General features: G+C 49.8%; 1 protein-coding gene across 3 annotated transcripts in view; it reads left to right on the forward strand.

Moving 5' to 3' along the window:
- Positions 1-1321: 1321 nt before the first annotated feature.
- The window catches only part of SLC27A1 (solute carrier family 27 member 1), a 33947-nt gene continuing 20339 nt past the window's right edge, over positions 1322-14929 (forward strand). Inside the window, exons 1-2 of one of the 3 annotated variants that reach the window (XM_027586467.2) lie at positions 1322-1539; positions 3017-3184. In XM_027586467.2, the coding sequence (XP_027442268.1) occupies positions 3018-3184 (167 nt within the window). In that variant the 5' untranslated portion in view covers positions 1322-1539; position 3017. Of the gene's footprint in view, positions 1540-2187; positions 2216-3016; positions 3185-14929 lie in introns of those variants that run through there. The other 2 variants (XM_027586469.2, XM_027586468.2) reach the window with 2 other exon arrangements.

A 14929-nucleotide genomic window follows, 5' to 3' on the forward strand; every position in this document is an offset into this window, starting at 1 on the left:
CTGAGATGGTTAGGCTCTCCCCTGGCCTGGTAGTGGCTGTTAATTTTCACATTCTTTTGTTTCTTTAAAATAACTAACTACTGGGCACCCGGGTGGTTCAGTTGGTTAAGAGTCTGCCTTCGGCTCAGGTCATGATCCTGGAGTGCCAGGATCGAGTCCCGCATCGGGCTCCCTGCTTGGCAGGCAGTCTGCTTCTCCCTCTGACCCTACCCCCTTTCGTGCTCTCATTCTCTCTCTCTCTCAAATAAATAAAATCTTAATAAAATAAAATAAAATAATTAACTACTGAGGTCTATTTTTCTGCAATTTGAACATATCCCAGGAAGTTCTGCAATTGGACTTGGCAACGTGCTTGGGCAATGAGGGCCAGTCAGGTGTAGACCACAAAGTGGCTGGGAACCTAAAATGACTTCTCCTGTGTTAAGAAAGCTATGGTTCATCTTTCTTTTTTCGGGAACCCCTCACCCTATCTGCCTACACCTACATCTGGAGTTCTGGCACCACCTGAAGAAAAAGTTGGGTTTCCGGAGCCTTTTGGATTTGGGGATTTCAGACTGAGGACCCATAAGAGTATCTCCAGGAGCTGTGGGCAGAGTTGGAAATTGTCATGGGCACTATTTAGTGAGGTCTCCGTAAACTTGGTAGGATGGAGAAGGGGAGAGGGAAGAAAGGGGGAGGGGAGGAGGAGGAAGGGAGGAGAGGGGAAAAAAACTGGGAGGAAGAGGGAAGCCAGGAGGGTAGGGGAGGGGGTAAGGGGGAGGGCGGAGCAGGAAAGAAGTAGGCGGAGGAGCAAAGAAAGGGGAAAGTGGAGGAAAGGGGGAAGAATGGAGGTTTCAGGGTCAGAGAGAGGAGGGGGAGGAGAAGTTTAGGGAAGAAGGAAAGGGGAGGAGGTGGGGGGAGGTGGGAGAGCAAGCCTCCAGCCCACATTTGTGAGTGAGTGAATCTCAACTCCAACTAGTGTGACAGCCCCAGTCGTCCTCGGTTTCTTTACCTGTAAAATGGGGTGAGCACAACCGTGCTACCTGACAGGGTAAGAGTGCAACTGTAGTTACTGGTCATTACCGACTCTGCTGAACTCTGGCCCCAACTGGTGGCTGGCTCTGGGCCTGTCCTCCAGATCTGCCTCCTTGCCCCCCATTCCACCAACCCTGGGCAACTACAGAGACCAATGGTAGCATGTGGGAAGGGTGGGAGCCTGCCCAGCCCTGGCCTCGAAATGGAGCTGGAAGCAGGCCCTGGCCACCTCCCAAGGAGAGAGCTGAGAAGGTCGGCCAAAGCAAGGCAGAAAACAAGCTGGGGTGGAGTGGGCAGGGGTTGGCAAAGGAGGGGGAGCTTGGACGGAGGGATCCAAGGCAGTGGCCAGCACGCGCACAGCACAGGCAGAGCAGGGCCCAGGAGTCTGCAGAAATAGAGGTTCTGGAGGGCCCACCTTCTCAAGCTAGGTTTGGAGTCCTCTGTCTTGGCCTCATCGTCCCTGCCTGAGCTTCTGGGAACCCACGAGGAAGCAGCCAAGACTGAGGGTCTGGTGAGCCACTCCAGGTCAGCCAGGGACCAGGGTGGTGGGCAGCCAGGCCAGCGCTGGCCCGTGCCTGATCAGGAGGTGGGCTTTTGGGTCTCTGGGTGGGCATTTAGGACTTTGGGTGTGGGCGGGTGGGAACCTGGTGTGTGGATTTTGCCCTCCCTGGGCTCCTGGGGTATTACAACTGAGAATTTGACAAGATTTTGCGATATGGATTTGGGATAAGTTGGGTCCTTGAAATGTATTATTAAGACTCAGGTGGGGTTTGGATTTAGAGCCTCTTGGGGCTCCTAGGCTGAGTTTAGGGCTCTCCGGATCCCTGGAATGTGTCTTTAAGATCCAACAGGCGTCCGTGCCTAGATTTAGGACAAACGGGGCAAGAATCCAGTACAGACAGGCCCTGGATGTGAACCAGAACTTTCCGGACCCCGGGGGTAGGAATCCGTTTGCCATCTAGAGCTCAGCCCGGAGCCACGCCCCCAGGCTGCGGGCACACGTGTTTTCTAAACGCCGCGCGGGGGCGGGTGGGGGGAGCCGTTTGGGTGTCTCCAAGACAGCGGACGCCCTCTTTGGGCCGTTCTAGCCCCCGGGTCTCGTTGGCCGTTGTCTCTCTGGCCTGGGGCCCCTCTCTATGGTCGTGGCCTCCGGAAAGGGGAGGGCCTTGGCTAAGAGGCTGAGGAGCTCGCAGCGAGACAGGTCGGAAGGGGGCCTTGGGGCGGGCCTGGTCTGGCTGATGGGGAGGGGCCTAGGCTCTAGATGGGCCAGAGGGAGGCCCGGAGGGTGACGATTGGGCCAAAGCCTGAGGGTGGGGCTAGTGGCCAGGGGTGGAACCTGGGCCTGGGATTGGGGGCGGGCCAGGCCCGGGACTAGGGGGAGGGGCCTAGCTGGGAGTGGGCGGGGCGTGCGTTTGGGGGCGGGACCAGAGGGCAAACTGGGGGCGGGGCCCAGTGAGTGGCGGAGTAGGACTAGAAGCGGGACTGGGAGGAAAGCCCAGGACCTGTGGGTACTGGGGTGGATCCTGTAACCCGAGGACAGCGCTAGGTCAAGGCAATGGGGGAAAGCTGGTCAAGTGACTGGGAAAGGCCTCTGTCTGTGGTAGGGACGAGGTGGAGCACATGCTTGGGGCCAAGTCGTGAGAGTGGAGCTTGGGTTCAGAGTCCAGCCGCTAGGTCAAGACATGGGGTAGGGCTTGACAGTGACTGGCGGTGCCCTAGAGCTGCGTCTGAGGGCGTGGCCTGTACTAATTGGCAAAGAAGCCTGAGCCGGGCTAGGAACACAAGGGGAGGCCTGTGTCCCGCGTGGGACGGGGCGGAGCCCTGATCCGGGGGCGGAGTCTGTCCGGGACCGGGCCAATTCCAGGCCCGAGGGCGGGGCCTGGCTCGAAGGGGGTGGCCTGGGCTCTCCGAGGAGGCGGAGCCGGGGCCTGGGGGCGGAGCCCGGCTGGCCGTGGGGCGGGGCCCCAGCGGTCCGCGGCCTCAGCGCTCTCCGCCTCCCCAGGATGCAGGCTCCCGGGGCAGGCTCGGCCTCGGTGGTCTCGCTCGTGCTGCTGTGGCTGCTGGGGCTGCCGTGGACCTGGAGCGCAGCGGCGGCGCTCGGCGTGTACGTGGGCGGCGGCGGCTGGCGTTTCCTGCGCATCGTCTGCAAGACTGCAAAGCGGGACCTCTTGTGAGTGCATTTGGGGCCTGGGCCCGGGCCGGTTGCGCATCTTGCGGGTGATCAGAGGGAGGGTGTTGTAGGGGCGGAGTCGGGGGCCCTGAGGGCTTGGGGAGAGGGGCTTTGGAGACTGGAGGAGATGCTTAGATGAGGGCGGGGCTAGGGGCGGGGCCGGGGCCTGAAAGAGTGACGGGTGGGGGGCGTCTCTTGAGGGGAACTGCAGGGGATAGCTTGAGGGTCTCTGGAGGGAGATGAGTAAGTTTCAAGATTCTAGAGGCTGTTTGGGAGACCTCGGGGGGCTGGAAGGTAACGGGGATCTTTGGGCAGCTGGTAGGGGTTCCAGAGAGCTGGGGCTGATTGGGAGGCCGTGGGTATTTGGGGTCTTTGTGGGGACTTGGTGACGGTGAGAGGCCTCTAGAGGCTCTTCAGGGATTCTGGTAGGTCCCTAAGGGCCCACAGTGGCGACCCAGGGGTCTTTGGGGGCTGCAAAGACACTTTGGGGGTTTTTTTAGGGCTTTCTCGGGGAGGGGGTGAGGGATGAAAGGGCTTCTTGAGGCATCTGTAAGAGACTTTTAGGGTTCCTCAAGGGTGTGTATCTCCTGGGGGCCATTTACCGGTTTCTCTGTGGCCCGGGGCGCTCTTTGAGAGTTTGGGATCTGTGCAGGATTTGAGGGGTTCAGGGTTTGTGGAGAGGTTTTTGTGTATTCCAAGACTTGTTTGGAGATCTCTAGAGACCGTGATTTCTCACGAGGGGATTTTGGTGTCGTATACAGATATCCTCGGAAGAAGGTCTCTGGGGTGTCTCCGAGGGGCTTGCTTGAAGAAGCTGTTGGGGGTCCTCCTGGGGTGAAATAGGTGTTGCTGGGATTCCCATCAGAGCAAATCTTAGTAACAGCCCCCACATGGGAATGCCTGAGCACCTGCTGTGGATTGGCCAAGCTGATCCTCTCAGGGGGGGAGGTGGGGGAACTAACAGGCTCTGTGCGCAGCAGGGATGGTGTGGAGCTGGGGAAAGGTCCACTGCCAATTGGTTCTGAACCTTCTAGAATTCATCCTTTTCTCTCCATGCCCTGGCCCCTACCTCCAGTCTTTCTGACATGCAGATTTGACCATGCTGTCTGTTCACACACCCTCCACAACCCCCATCCTCTGCAGGAGAAAGATTCAACCTCCAGCTGGACACTAGTCTGTGACCTATGCCGGGATCTGCTCACTAGCCACTCCCCACCTCCATAGGTTCAACTGACCCTCACATCACCTTGCCTTGTCAGACTCAGGATGTTCCCTCTGCCTGGAACATGCTGAACCTTTTGCCTGGTGATGCCTTATGATGTTGCCTCCTTCAGGGGACTCTGCTGAATTTTCCTACTCAACACTCTCCCATGGTTCCTTGTTGCCCTTAGAATCTAGACCATGCGAGGTTTCTGACCATGTCCCCAACCTCTTCTCCTTTCTTTTCTTTAAAAAATTTTTTTAAAGGTTTTATTTATTTGACAGAGAGTGTGAGAGAGCACAAGCAGGGGGAGCGGCAGAGGGAGAGGGAGAAGGAGGCTCCCCACTGAGCAGGGAGCCCGATGTGGGGCTTGATCCCAGGACCCTGGGATCATGACCTGAGCCAAAGGCAGACACTTAGCTGACAGAGCCGCCCAGGCCTCTCCCCACCTTCTTTCTTTTGTCACTTTTCCAGCTACACTGGCCTTCTTGCTGTTCCTCAACATGCTCAACCCTGGGGCCTTTGTACTTGCTGCTCCCTCTGCCTGGATCACTCTTTCTCTTCCTTTTGCCTGGATCACTCTTGCTCTTCCTTTTCATCATGCCATGGCTTGAGTGTCACCCCAGAGAGCCCTCTCCTGACACTGCGTCCCTGTATGCCCTCCCACCTTGTTTTGCTCTTTGGCAGAATGGCCAACATTTATAGAGTGCTCCTTCCGTGCCAGGCATGCTAAACATGACTTCTTTAAGCCCTCCCAGCAACCCTGTGATGTGGCTGCTCTCGTGTCCCCATCTAACAGATGAGCAAACTGAGGCACAACGTAGTTTGGTCACTTGCCCAGGGTCACACAGGGGGCAAGTAGTGGGGACAGGATTTGAACCTAGGCGGTGTGGCTCCAAAGCTTGACTGGTTGCCACTAGCAGCATTTGTCATTTGTAATTATCTTTTTTTAAATGATTTTTTAAAGATTTTATTTATTTATTTGAGAAAGAGAGAATGAGAGACAGAGAGCATGAGAGGGAAGAGGGTCAGAGGGAGAAGCAGACTCCCTGCTGAGCAGGGAGCCCGATGTGGGACTCGATCCTGGGACGCTGGGATCGTGACCTGAGCCAAAGGCAGTCGCTTAACCAACTGAGCCACCCAGGCACCCCTTAAAATGATTTTTTTAAAAAGATTTTATTTATTTATTTGAGAGGGAGAGAGAGAGAGAGCACGAGCAGGGGGAGAGGCAGAGGGAGAAGCAGACTCCTCGCTGAGCGGGGAGCCCGATGCGGGACTCGATCCCAGGACTCCTAGATTATAACCTGAGCCGAAGGCAGACCCTTCACTGACTGAGCCACTCAGGCGCCCCGTCATTTGTAATTCTCTTATGTGTCTGCTTTCTCGCCTTTTAATTCTTGAGTCGCTTTCCCCCAACCAGGCTGTGGGCCCTGCAGGGGCACAATAGAAGCCGTGTGGGGTCTTCATGCCACTGTGGACCTGGCCTCCACATAGGGTGGCACATGGCAGGAACCGTTCCCTGGCTTCCTTGGGCTTGTCCAGGCCCCAGCTCTGCCTCACTGAGCCAGAGTATCTGTGCCTGGCTGTCTCTCCCGGGGATGGGGCAGGAGCTGGGACGACTCCAGCTCCCTGACACAGGGCTTCACACACTTTTCTATAGGAGGCAGCCTCGAAGATGGCCCAACCGCCTGGTCTTCACATTCTCATATGATCGCCCCTGCTTTGAGTGTGGGCTGGATCTAGCAACTTACTTCCAATGAATAGAATACAGCAAAAGTAATAGGATATTATTTCCAAGATTAGTAATAAAAAAGACTGTGGTTTCCATCTTGGGTACTATCTCGGATCACTCCCTCCGGGAAAAGCTGGCTGCTGTGATGGGAGGCAGCCCACGTGAGTGAACTTGGAAGTGGATTCTGTCCCAGTGAAACCTTGAGATGACCCCAGCCCCAGCCAAACACATTGACTGCAGCCTCACAAGACACCCTGAGCCAGAACCACCCAGCTAAGCTACTCCTGGCTTCCTGACCCTCAGAAACTGTGAGATAATAAATGTTTCCAGCTGGTAATTTTGGAGGGAATTTGTTACAGAGTGATAGCTAACTGACACAGCGTGTATAGCCCTCTCTCGGGGCCAGGCTTTGTAATGGTCTTACAGTCCTGTAAAGAAGGAATGCCTACCAACCTCACTTTACAGGCTGGTGAAGCAAGGCACAGAGAGACGAGGTCATTTACCTAGGAATGCACAGCCAAGGAGGGCTTAGGGCACTGGAGTCCATGTTCTTAACTACTGTGCAGTGCTGGGGGTGGTGGTGGGGCTACATTTAGACCCGGGAATCAGAAAATATTTAAGCACCCGGCCCCACTACATCCTGTATCCCATATTTCTGGCATGAAATCTGATCCCATTTATCCGTGTTGGGTTTCTTTCTGCCCTGGTGCTCTGGGGCTCGGGGTGAAAACATGAGGGGGCAGAAGGAACAGAGGGTGAGAAGAGGTCTCAGGAAGGGCCCAGAGGCGGACAGTGGCTTCTTTGTCTCCGGGTGGGGGTGGCTTGGGCTGCCGCCAGGTGGGGCAGCCCAGGCATGTGGCCGGAGCTGAGCACTGGAGTCCACTGCCTGCCCACGTGGATGTACTCCAGAGAAAATGGGGGCGAGGGCAGGACGGGACAGGCGGTGAGGGCTGGGCCCCATCATGAAAGCTTGTGTAACCTGATCATGACTAGCTCCAGCCTCAGTGTCTGTTTCCTGGAGTGTCATGTATGGATGGGGGACCTCCTTGCGGGGGCTACTTCCTGTGGCTCCCAGCCTTGCTGGTGGTCCTTTTCCCGTGGCTATAAAAGTAGCACCAGCTCCTGGGGTTCTTGGGGTGCTCTGTCAGGTTTACTCACGGGAAGCTCTTAGAGGAGAGCTGGGTACCCAGTAGGCACTCAGATGCATTGTTGCTGACTGCCGTCAGCTGGTGGAGGGCCGTTGGCAGCTGTGTAGGTTGGGTGGTTGGGGGCTGGGTAGCCAGAGCCAGCGTGGCTAGCTGTGGACCTCAGCTCTGCCCCTTGCTGCCTGTGGAGCATTACCCCCTGGTCTCAGTTCCTCCATCTGTAAAAATAGTCCTTATGTAGTACCTCGTCTTCAAGAAGCATGCATTGAACACGTCCTGTGTGCAACATGGGCACTTGGCCTGCCACATGGTACATGGTGAATGCTTTATCAATGCTTTGTGGCAAGCCTGAGGAAGAGCAGAGGGACCCTGCTGGGGGCCCGATTCTGGGCTGTTCTGCCCTGACTTGCTGTGTGACTTTGGACATGTGAATTCATCTCTCTGAGCACCCACCTCATCCTGTCACCTGTCACGTGGAAATCATAGGACCCTACTTTGGAGGGTGGCCATAAGGTTAGCTCAGTGCCTGGCACATAGTAGGTGCTCAATAAATGCCAAGGCTGCTCATCTTAGCTATTCTGTTTACTGTTGAATGGGTGAGATATCAGGATCTGATCAGGGAGGTGGATGGGTGGATATATAGACAGTTATATTTTATTTTATTTTGAAAAGGTTTTATGTATTTGTCAGAGAGAGAGGGAGAGCATGAGCAGGGGGAGGGGCAGAGGGAGAGGGAGAAGCAGACTCCCCACTGAGCTGGGAGCCCGATGTGGGGCTCGATTCCAGGATTCTGGGATCATGACCTGAGCTGAAGGCAGATGCTTAATCGACTGAGCCACCCAGGCGTCCCGACACTCTCTTTCAATATTTTTTTCATTTTTTGTGTGTAATAGTCAATATATAACATTTGGTACAAAATTCAAATGTTGGAGAGAGGTTTACAGTGAATGTTGTCCTCTCTGCTGCCCCCAGCCCTGCAGTTTCCTTCCTCTGAGGCGTCTTCTGTCTCTTTCCCAAGATGCAGTTACAGGAATATGCACAGACCTTCCTGTTCCCTGTGCCTACAGATGGCCGCACGTTCTCCATCATATTTCTCACCTGGTGCCTTCTTTCCATTTTTACTTGTAATTTTTACTTTTATTAAAGTCAGGCAAGCTTCAAGATGAAAGACACTAAGCCTTCTACCTCAAGTGGCAGCTGTGTCCCCTACCTTTCACCCATAGCCACATTTTTCCTTCCCTACCTGGAATGACTCTTACCTCTTGTCTGAATTTTTTGGGCTTTAACTCCATATCTCTAAATGGCTTATGTGACAATACCTGCATTTTTTCAGTTGGAGATTTGATCTGTCATCTACCTCCATGGAATAGGAGGATGTGACATCCCTTTCTCCCCCTTGTCCTCACTTTCTTCCTGTTCTCCTCTATGCATGTACACCCCCTCTCCAGCAGACACATGTTTTCCCATACCTTCATTGTCCCAATATTATTACAGTTGATTCTCATTATTTGCAGTAATTTTGTTCTATAAAGTCACTGCAAACATTGGATTAACAAATACTGAGCCATCGTTCCTAGAGCAAATACAGGGTTAGGTTTCTGCAAACCTTTGGTCACAACATTTTTATCAACCAAGCAATAAATAATCTTGTTCTATGTTTGTTCTATTTAAAGACACCTCTTTTTTTTTATTTAAAGATTTTATTTATTTGACAGAGAGAGACACAGAGAGAGAGGGAACACAAGCAGGGGGAGTGGGAGAGGGAGAGGGAGAAGCAGGCTTCCCGTGGAGCAGGGAGCCCGATGCGGGGCTCGATCCCAGGACCCTGGGATCATGACCCGAGCCGAAGGCAATACTTATTGACTGAGCCACCCAGGCGCCCCAAGACACCTCATTTTATATATATTATTTTTTTTAAGATTTTATTTATTTATTTAACAGAGAGGGAGAGAATACAAGCAGGGGGAGCAGCAGGCAGAGGGAGAGGGAGAAGCAGGCTCTCCGCTGAGCAGGGAGCCCAATGCAGTGCCTGATCCCAGGACCCTGGGATCATGACCTGAGCCTAAGGCAGACACTTAACCAACTGAGCCACCCAGGTGCCCCTCTTTTTTTTTTTTTTTTTAAGCAAGCTCTGTGCCCAATGTGGGGCTTGAACACATGATCCCAAGATGCAGAGTTACATTTTAGCCAGGCACCCCTATATTCTTGTTTAAGAAATATATATTCTTGACTCATTATCATTAAAATAAATATTTTAATTTCCACACTCACACTTGACTGATGCTCTGGGTATAGACTTCTAGGTTGGAAATTATTTTCCTATCAGTGAACTCATGGCCAACAGCATTATAACTCATGCCTGAACAAAACTTTCTAAGTAAGGCACATCCCAACCTTCTTGCATTTAGAAACACTAGACCGCACTTTAGCATTATGCCTGGGAGCTATGTTAAACAACAAAATCACCAGCAAAAAGGAGAAAAATGCAAAAAATGTGGCACTAAATAGACTGCCAAAAGGATGCTTGTTTACAATATGAGCTGAAACAAGAAGGCAGAGTGTTGCCTTGTTTGACCTAACCTGGGAATATGCACATTGGCAATGCAATTTTTTTGCCCCTCTGTGTGTGTCCTCGAATGGTTGTGAAAGTAACGTGAATGTTGATTTTGGGGTTACAAATAAATTTTAGTGAGCAGGCAAATTTGCAATGAAGAAATCTGTGAATAATGAGGGTTGACTATTATCAATTATCATAATGTGGTCAGGTCAGTAATCAGCATTTACATTGTTTTGACAATGTATTAATATCAGTAATAGTGTTCTCACTCAGTTGAGCCGTCTAGGATACTATCATCATTTCTTATTCCGTTAACAACCTTTGTGTATTTTCTTTGGGGTTATTGATTGCCTTTATATTTGTTAGTTTTGTTGATATTTATCACTACTTCAAGCCCAAACAACAGTTGTCTCTCTCTACTCTCATGACTTTTATAGCATAAGATGGGCTTTCAGTTTCACCTTTTTGATTTCTTTTTTTTTAAAGATTTTATTTATTTGAAAGAGAGAGAATGAGAGACAGAGAGCGTGAGAGGGAAGAGGGTCAGAGGGAGAAGCAGACCCCCCGCTGAGCAGGGAGCCCGATGTGGGACTCGATCCCGGGACTCCAGGATCATGACCTGAGCTGAAGGCAGTCGCTTAACCAACTGAGCCACCTGGGCACCCCTCAGGTTTACCTTTTTGGAGAAGTCGCTCTCTAGCCTTCAAATTGCCCAGGCTAGTCTAGACGCCCTCTGCACCTGGTGCATAGCCATCACCCCAGGCTTGATCCTAGCTACCATCCTGAGGATTGGCATTACTTCTGTCTTGGGTTGGATACCCTGTTTCCTGGGTCCCTGGTGGTTTTCTTCTTTGGTTTACTCCTTTGATCTGTTGCAGCACATCCTTATTAGTTTTTGGAGAAATATGGATGAGAAATTAATATTTTGAGACCCTTCATGTATGAAAACATTTTAATTTCCACCCTCACACTTGACTGATGGTCTGGGTATAGACTTCTAGGTTGGAAATTATTTTCCTTCAAAAATGAAGGCATTTCTTCTCACATGATTATTGTTGAGAAGTCTGAAACCCTTCCAATTCCTGATTTTTTTTTTTTCTGAAAGCTTGTGGGATCTTTTTAAGATGGTGGGCTATTTCCATTCATTGTATGATCTGTTGGTTGGTTTCAGGTTAATGAATTTTTCTTGAATGATATTGATGATTTACTTAACCTTTATTTCCTTTGTTCTTCTTGGAACTCCTGTTATTCAGTACCTGGAACAGCATTTGGCTTGGTAACTATTTATTCAATAAATGTAATGTTGGACCTTCTGGGCTGGTTCTCTAATTTCTTTTTTATTCCTCTTTTATTTTCCATCTCTATCTTTTTATCCTACTTTCTGTGGTAGTTCTTCAAACATACCTTCTAACCTTTCTATTCATGTTTGACTTATGCCCTCACATTTGAAATTTTTTATTGTGATCATTATTTGTTTAAAGTAATAGATTCTATTTTTAATTTTTTATAGACTTCATTTTTTAAAGATTTTGTTTATTTGACAGAGAGAGCGTGCAGAAGCAGGGGGAACAGGAGGCAGAGGGAAAGGGAGAAGCAGGCTCCCCACGGAGCAGGGAGCCCAGTGTAGGCTCAATCCCAGGACCCCGGGATCATGACCCAAGCTGAAGGCAGCCGCTTAACCGACGGAGCCACCCAGGCACTCCAAGACTTCATTTTTATCTATCTATCTATCTATCTATCTATCTATCTATCTATCTATCTATTTATTTGAGAAAGAAAGACAGTGAGAGAGGGAACACAAGCAGGGGGAGTGGGAGAGGGAGAAGCAGGCTTCCTGCGGAGCAGGGAGCCCGATGCAGGGCTCGATCCCAGGACCCTGAGATCATGACCTGAGCCGAACGCAGACATCTAATGACTGAGCCACCCAGGTGCCGAAGACTTCATTTTTTTTTTAAAATATTTATTTATTTATTTGAGAGAGAGAGTGTGTGCATGCAAGTTGGGGGAAGGGCAGAGAGAGAGAATCTCTAGCAGACTCCCTGATCCCATGGCCCCAAGATCATGACCTGAACTGAAATCAAGAGTTGGATGCTCAAAAAACAGCCATCCAGGTGCCTAAGACTTCTTCTTTTTTTTTAATTATCAGGTTTGGGTTTACAGAAAAATTGATCAGAGAGTACAGAGTTCCCATATATCCTGTTACCCTCTCCCACAGTTTCCCCTACTATTAAGATCTTGTATTAGTGTAGGATACTTGTTACAATTGATGAACCAATATTGATACATTTTTATTAACTAAAATTCACGTTTTTTTTCTTTTCAAGTAGGCTCCACCCCCAATGTGGAGCCCAATGTGGGGCCTGAACTCATGACCCTGAGATCAAGACCTGAGCTCTGATCAGGAGTCAGTCGCTTAACCAACTGAGTCACTTAGGCTCACCGTGAAACTCATATTTTTCATTAGGGTTTATTCTGTGTGTTGTATATTCTTTGGTGCCCTCACATTTTAATTTTCCAGGAATTTTTTTTCATTCCCTGAAAACTTTTTTTTAGTACTATCTCATTCTAGTTTCGTGGATGCAATATGTTTTCTTACATCTCCAAGGATATTATTGAGATTATTAGTTTTGTTTTCTCTTTGCACAATCTTTTTTTCCTCAAAAATTTTCTTCTTGGTTTATTTTAGTTTCCATCATCTCTAGTAGAGGAAATCCCCAGGAGTCTGAAATCCTTGGTTGTAAATCTAGTTAGAAGCTTTCAGCATGGGTATATATGTGGTGAGTAGGGGGTGTCTTTTCAACTGTGAGTTTCTTGACAGGGTCGCCTGGCCAAGTGGTGCTTTGGGGAAACTTTAGTCCCAGTGTGTTTGGGTATTTCCTCTGGGCCTGGTCAGATTCCTCACAGGAAGCTCTTCTGGTCTCCTGCCCGGAGGGTGCAGGCCTTATCAGTAGGATCCCAGGAATGCAGAAGGGACAAGTGTTAGGGGCTCAGCATCTGGCAGGTAAACATGCATTTAACACCCATTTGCAGGGAGGTGCCCCATCTGGAAACCTTCCTGCGGATGGACCTCCAATCTTCTCTGGTGTGCAAGGGGATCACTTAAAAAAAATATATTGAGGGGCGCCTGGGTGGCTCAGTTGGTTAAGCATCCAACTCTTTGGTTTCAGCTCAGGTCATGGTCTCAGGGTCGTGAGATCGAGCCCCTGTGGGACACTGTGCTCAGCGTAGTCTGCTTATCCCTCTCCCTCTGCTGCTCCCCCTGCTCTCTCTCTAAAATAAATAAATACAATTGTTAAAAAAAAAAGAGGGGCACCTGGGTGGCTCAGTCGGTTAAGCATCCACCTTCGGCTCAGGTCATGATCTCAGGGTCCTGGGATCAAGCCCCGCATCAGGCTCCCTGCTCAGTGGGGAGTCTGCTTCTCCCTCCCCCTGTTCTTGTGCTCTCGCTTGCTCTCTCTCTCCCTCTCAAATAAATAAATAAAATCTAAAAAAAAGTATTGAAATATAATTGACACATAATATTATATTAGCTTCAGGTGCGCAATGTAATGATTTGATATTGTACATATCGTGAAAGGATCACCACAATAAGTCTAGTTAACATCCATTACCACACATAGTTACATGCTTTTTTTCTTGGGATGGGAAATTTTAAGATCTGTTTTCTTTCGGTGCACCTGGGTGGCTCAGTCTTTAATCGTCTGCCTTCAGCTTGGGTAATGATCCCAGCGTCCTGGGATCGAGCCCCATATTGGGCTCCCTGCTCGGCGGGAAACCTGCTTCTCCCTCTCCCTCTCCTCCTGCTTGTGTTCCCTCTCTCTCTGTCAAATAAATACATAAAATCTTTTTTTAAAAAAAGATCTATTTTCTTTCTTAGCAACTTTCAAATATGGAATACACTATAGACAATCCCTGGCCTTCAGTGGTTGACTCACAATTTTTCCACTCCACGGTGATGCAGAAGTGATATGCATTCAGTAGGAACTGTACTTTGGATTTTGAATTTGGATTTTTCTCCAGACTACTGACAGGCGATATGAGACTCTCAGTGATGCTAGCCAGAAGCCGCATAGCCACAGTTCCCAGGCAGCCCTACGATCATGGACGTAAATGACCCACACAGCATTCCATTTTTCACTTTAGTACAGTATTCAATAAATTATGTGAGATATTCAACACTTAATTAAATAAGCTTTGTGTTGGGCACCTGGGTGGCTCAGATGGTTAAGCATCTGCCTTCGGCTCTTGAGTCCTGCATCAGGCTCCCTGCTCCACAGGAAGCCTGCTTCTCCCTCTGCCTCTCTCTCTCTCTCTCTCTCTCTCTCTGTCTCTCATGAATAAATAAATAAAATCTTTTAAAAAAATAAGCTTTGTGTTAGGTTATTTTGCCCACTGTGGGCTGATATAAGTGTTTTGAGCACATATAAGGTAGGCCAGGCTAAGCTGTAATGTTTGTTCGGTTAGATGTATTAAATGTATTTTCAACTTACGATGGATTTATTGGGATGTAACGCCACTGTAAGTCGAGGAAGATCTATATTCTATTTATTTATTTATTTATTTATTTATTGTATTTTTTTAAGATTTTTTATTTATTTATTTGACAGAGAGAGACATAGCAAGAGAGGGAACACAAGCAGGGGGAGTGGGAGAGGGAGAAGCAGGCTTCCCGCCGAGCAGGGAGCCCGATGTGGGGCTCGATCCCAGGATCCCGGGATCATGACCTGAGCCATAGGCAGACGCTTAATGACTGAGCCATCCAAGCGCCCCAAGATCTGTATTTTTTAAAAGATTTTATTTATTTATTTCAGTGAGGGAGCACGAGCAAGGGGAGAGGCAGAGGGAACGGGAAAGGGAGCCTGACGCGGGGCTCCATCCCAGGACCCCAGGATCATGACCTGAGCCGAAGGCAGAAGCTTAATTGACTGAGACACTCAGGTGCCCTGAGGAAGATCTGTATTATCAACTATTGTCACCGTGTTGTACGTCACATCCCCATGACTTACTGATTTTATATAGGAGGCTGCCCCCTAGACTAGACACATTTCTACGTATTCTTCACTGGAGCCCAGGATTCAGCTTTCTCCCCCCTCCAGGGACCCCCACCTGT

The sequence above is a fragment of the Zalophus californianus genome, chromosome 1, assembly GCF_009762305.2.
Source record: "Zalophus californianus isolate mZalCal1 chromosome 1, mZalCal1.pri.v2, whole genome shotgun sequence".
In the NCBI taxonomy this organism is placed as follows: domain Eukaryota; kingdom Metazoa; phylum Chordata; class Mammalia; order Carnivora; family Otariidae; genus Zalophus; species Zalophus californianus.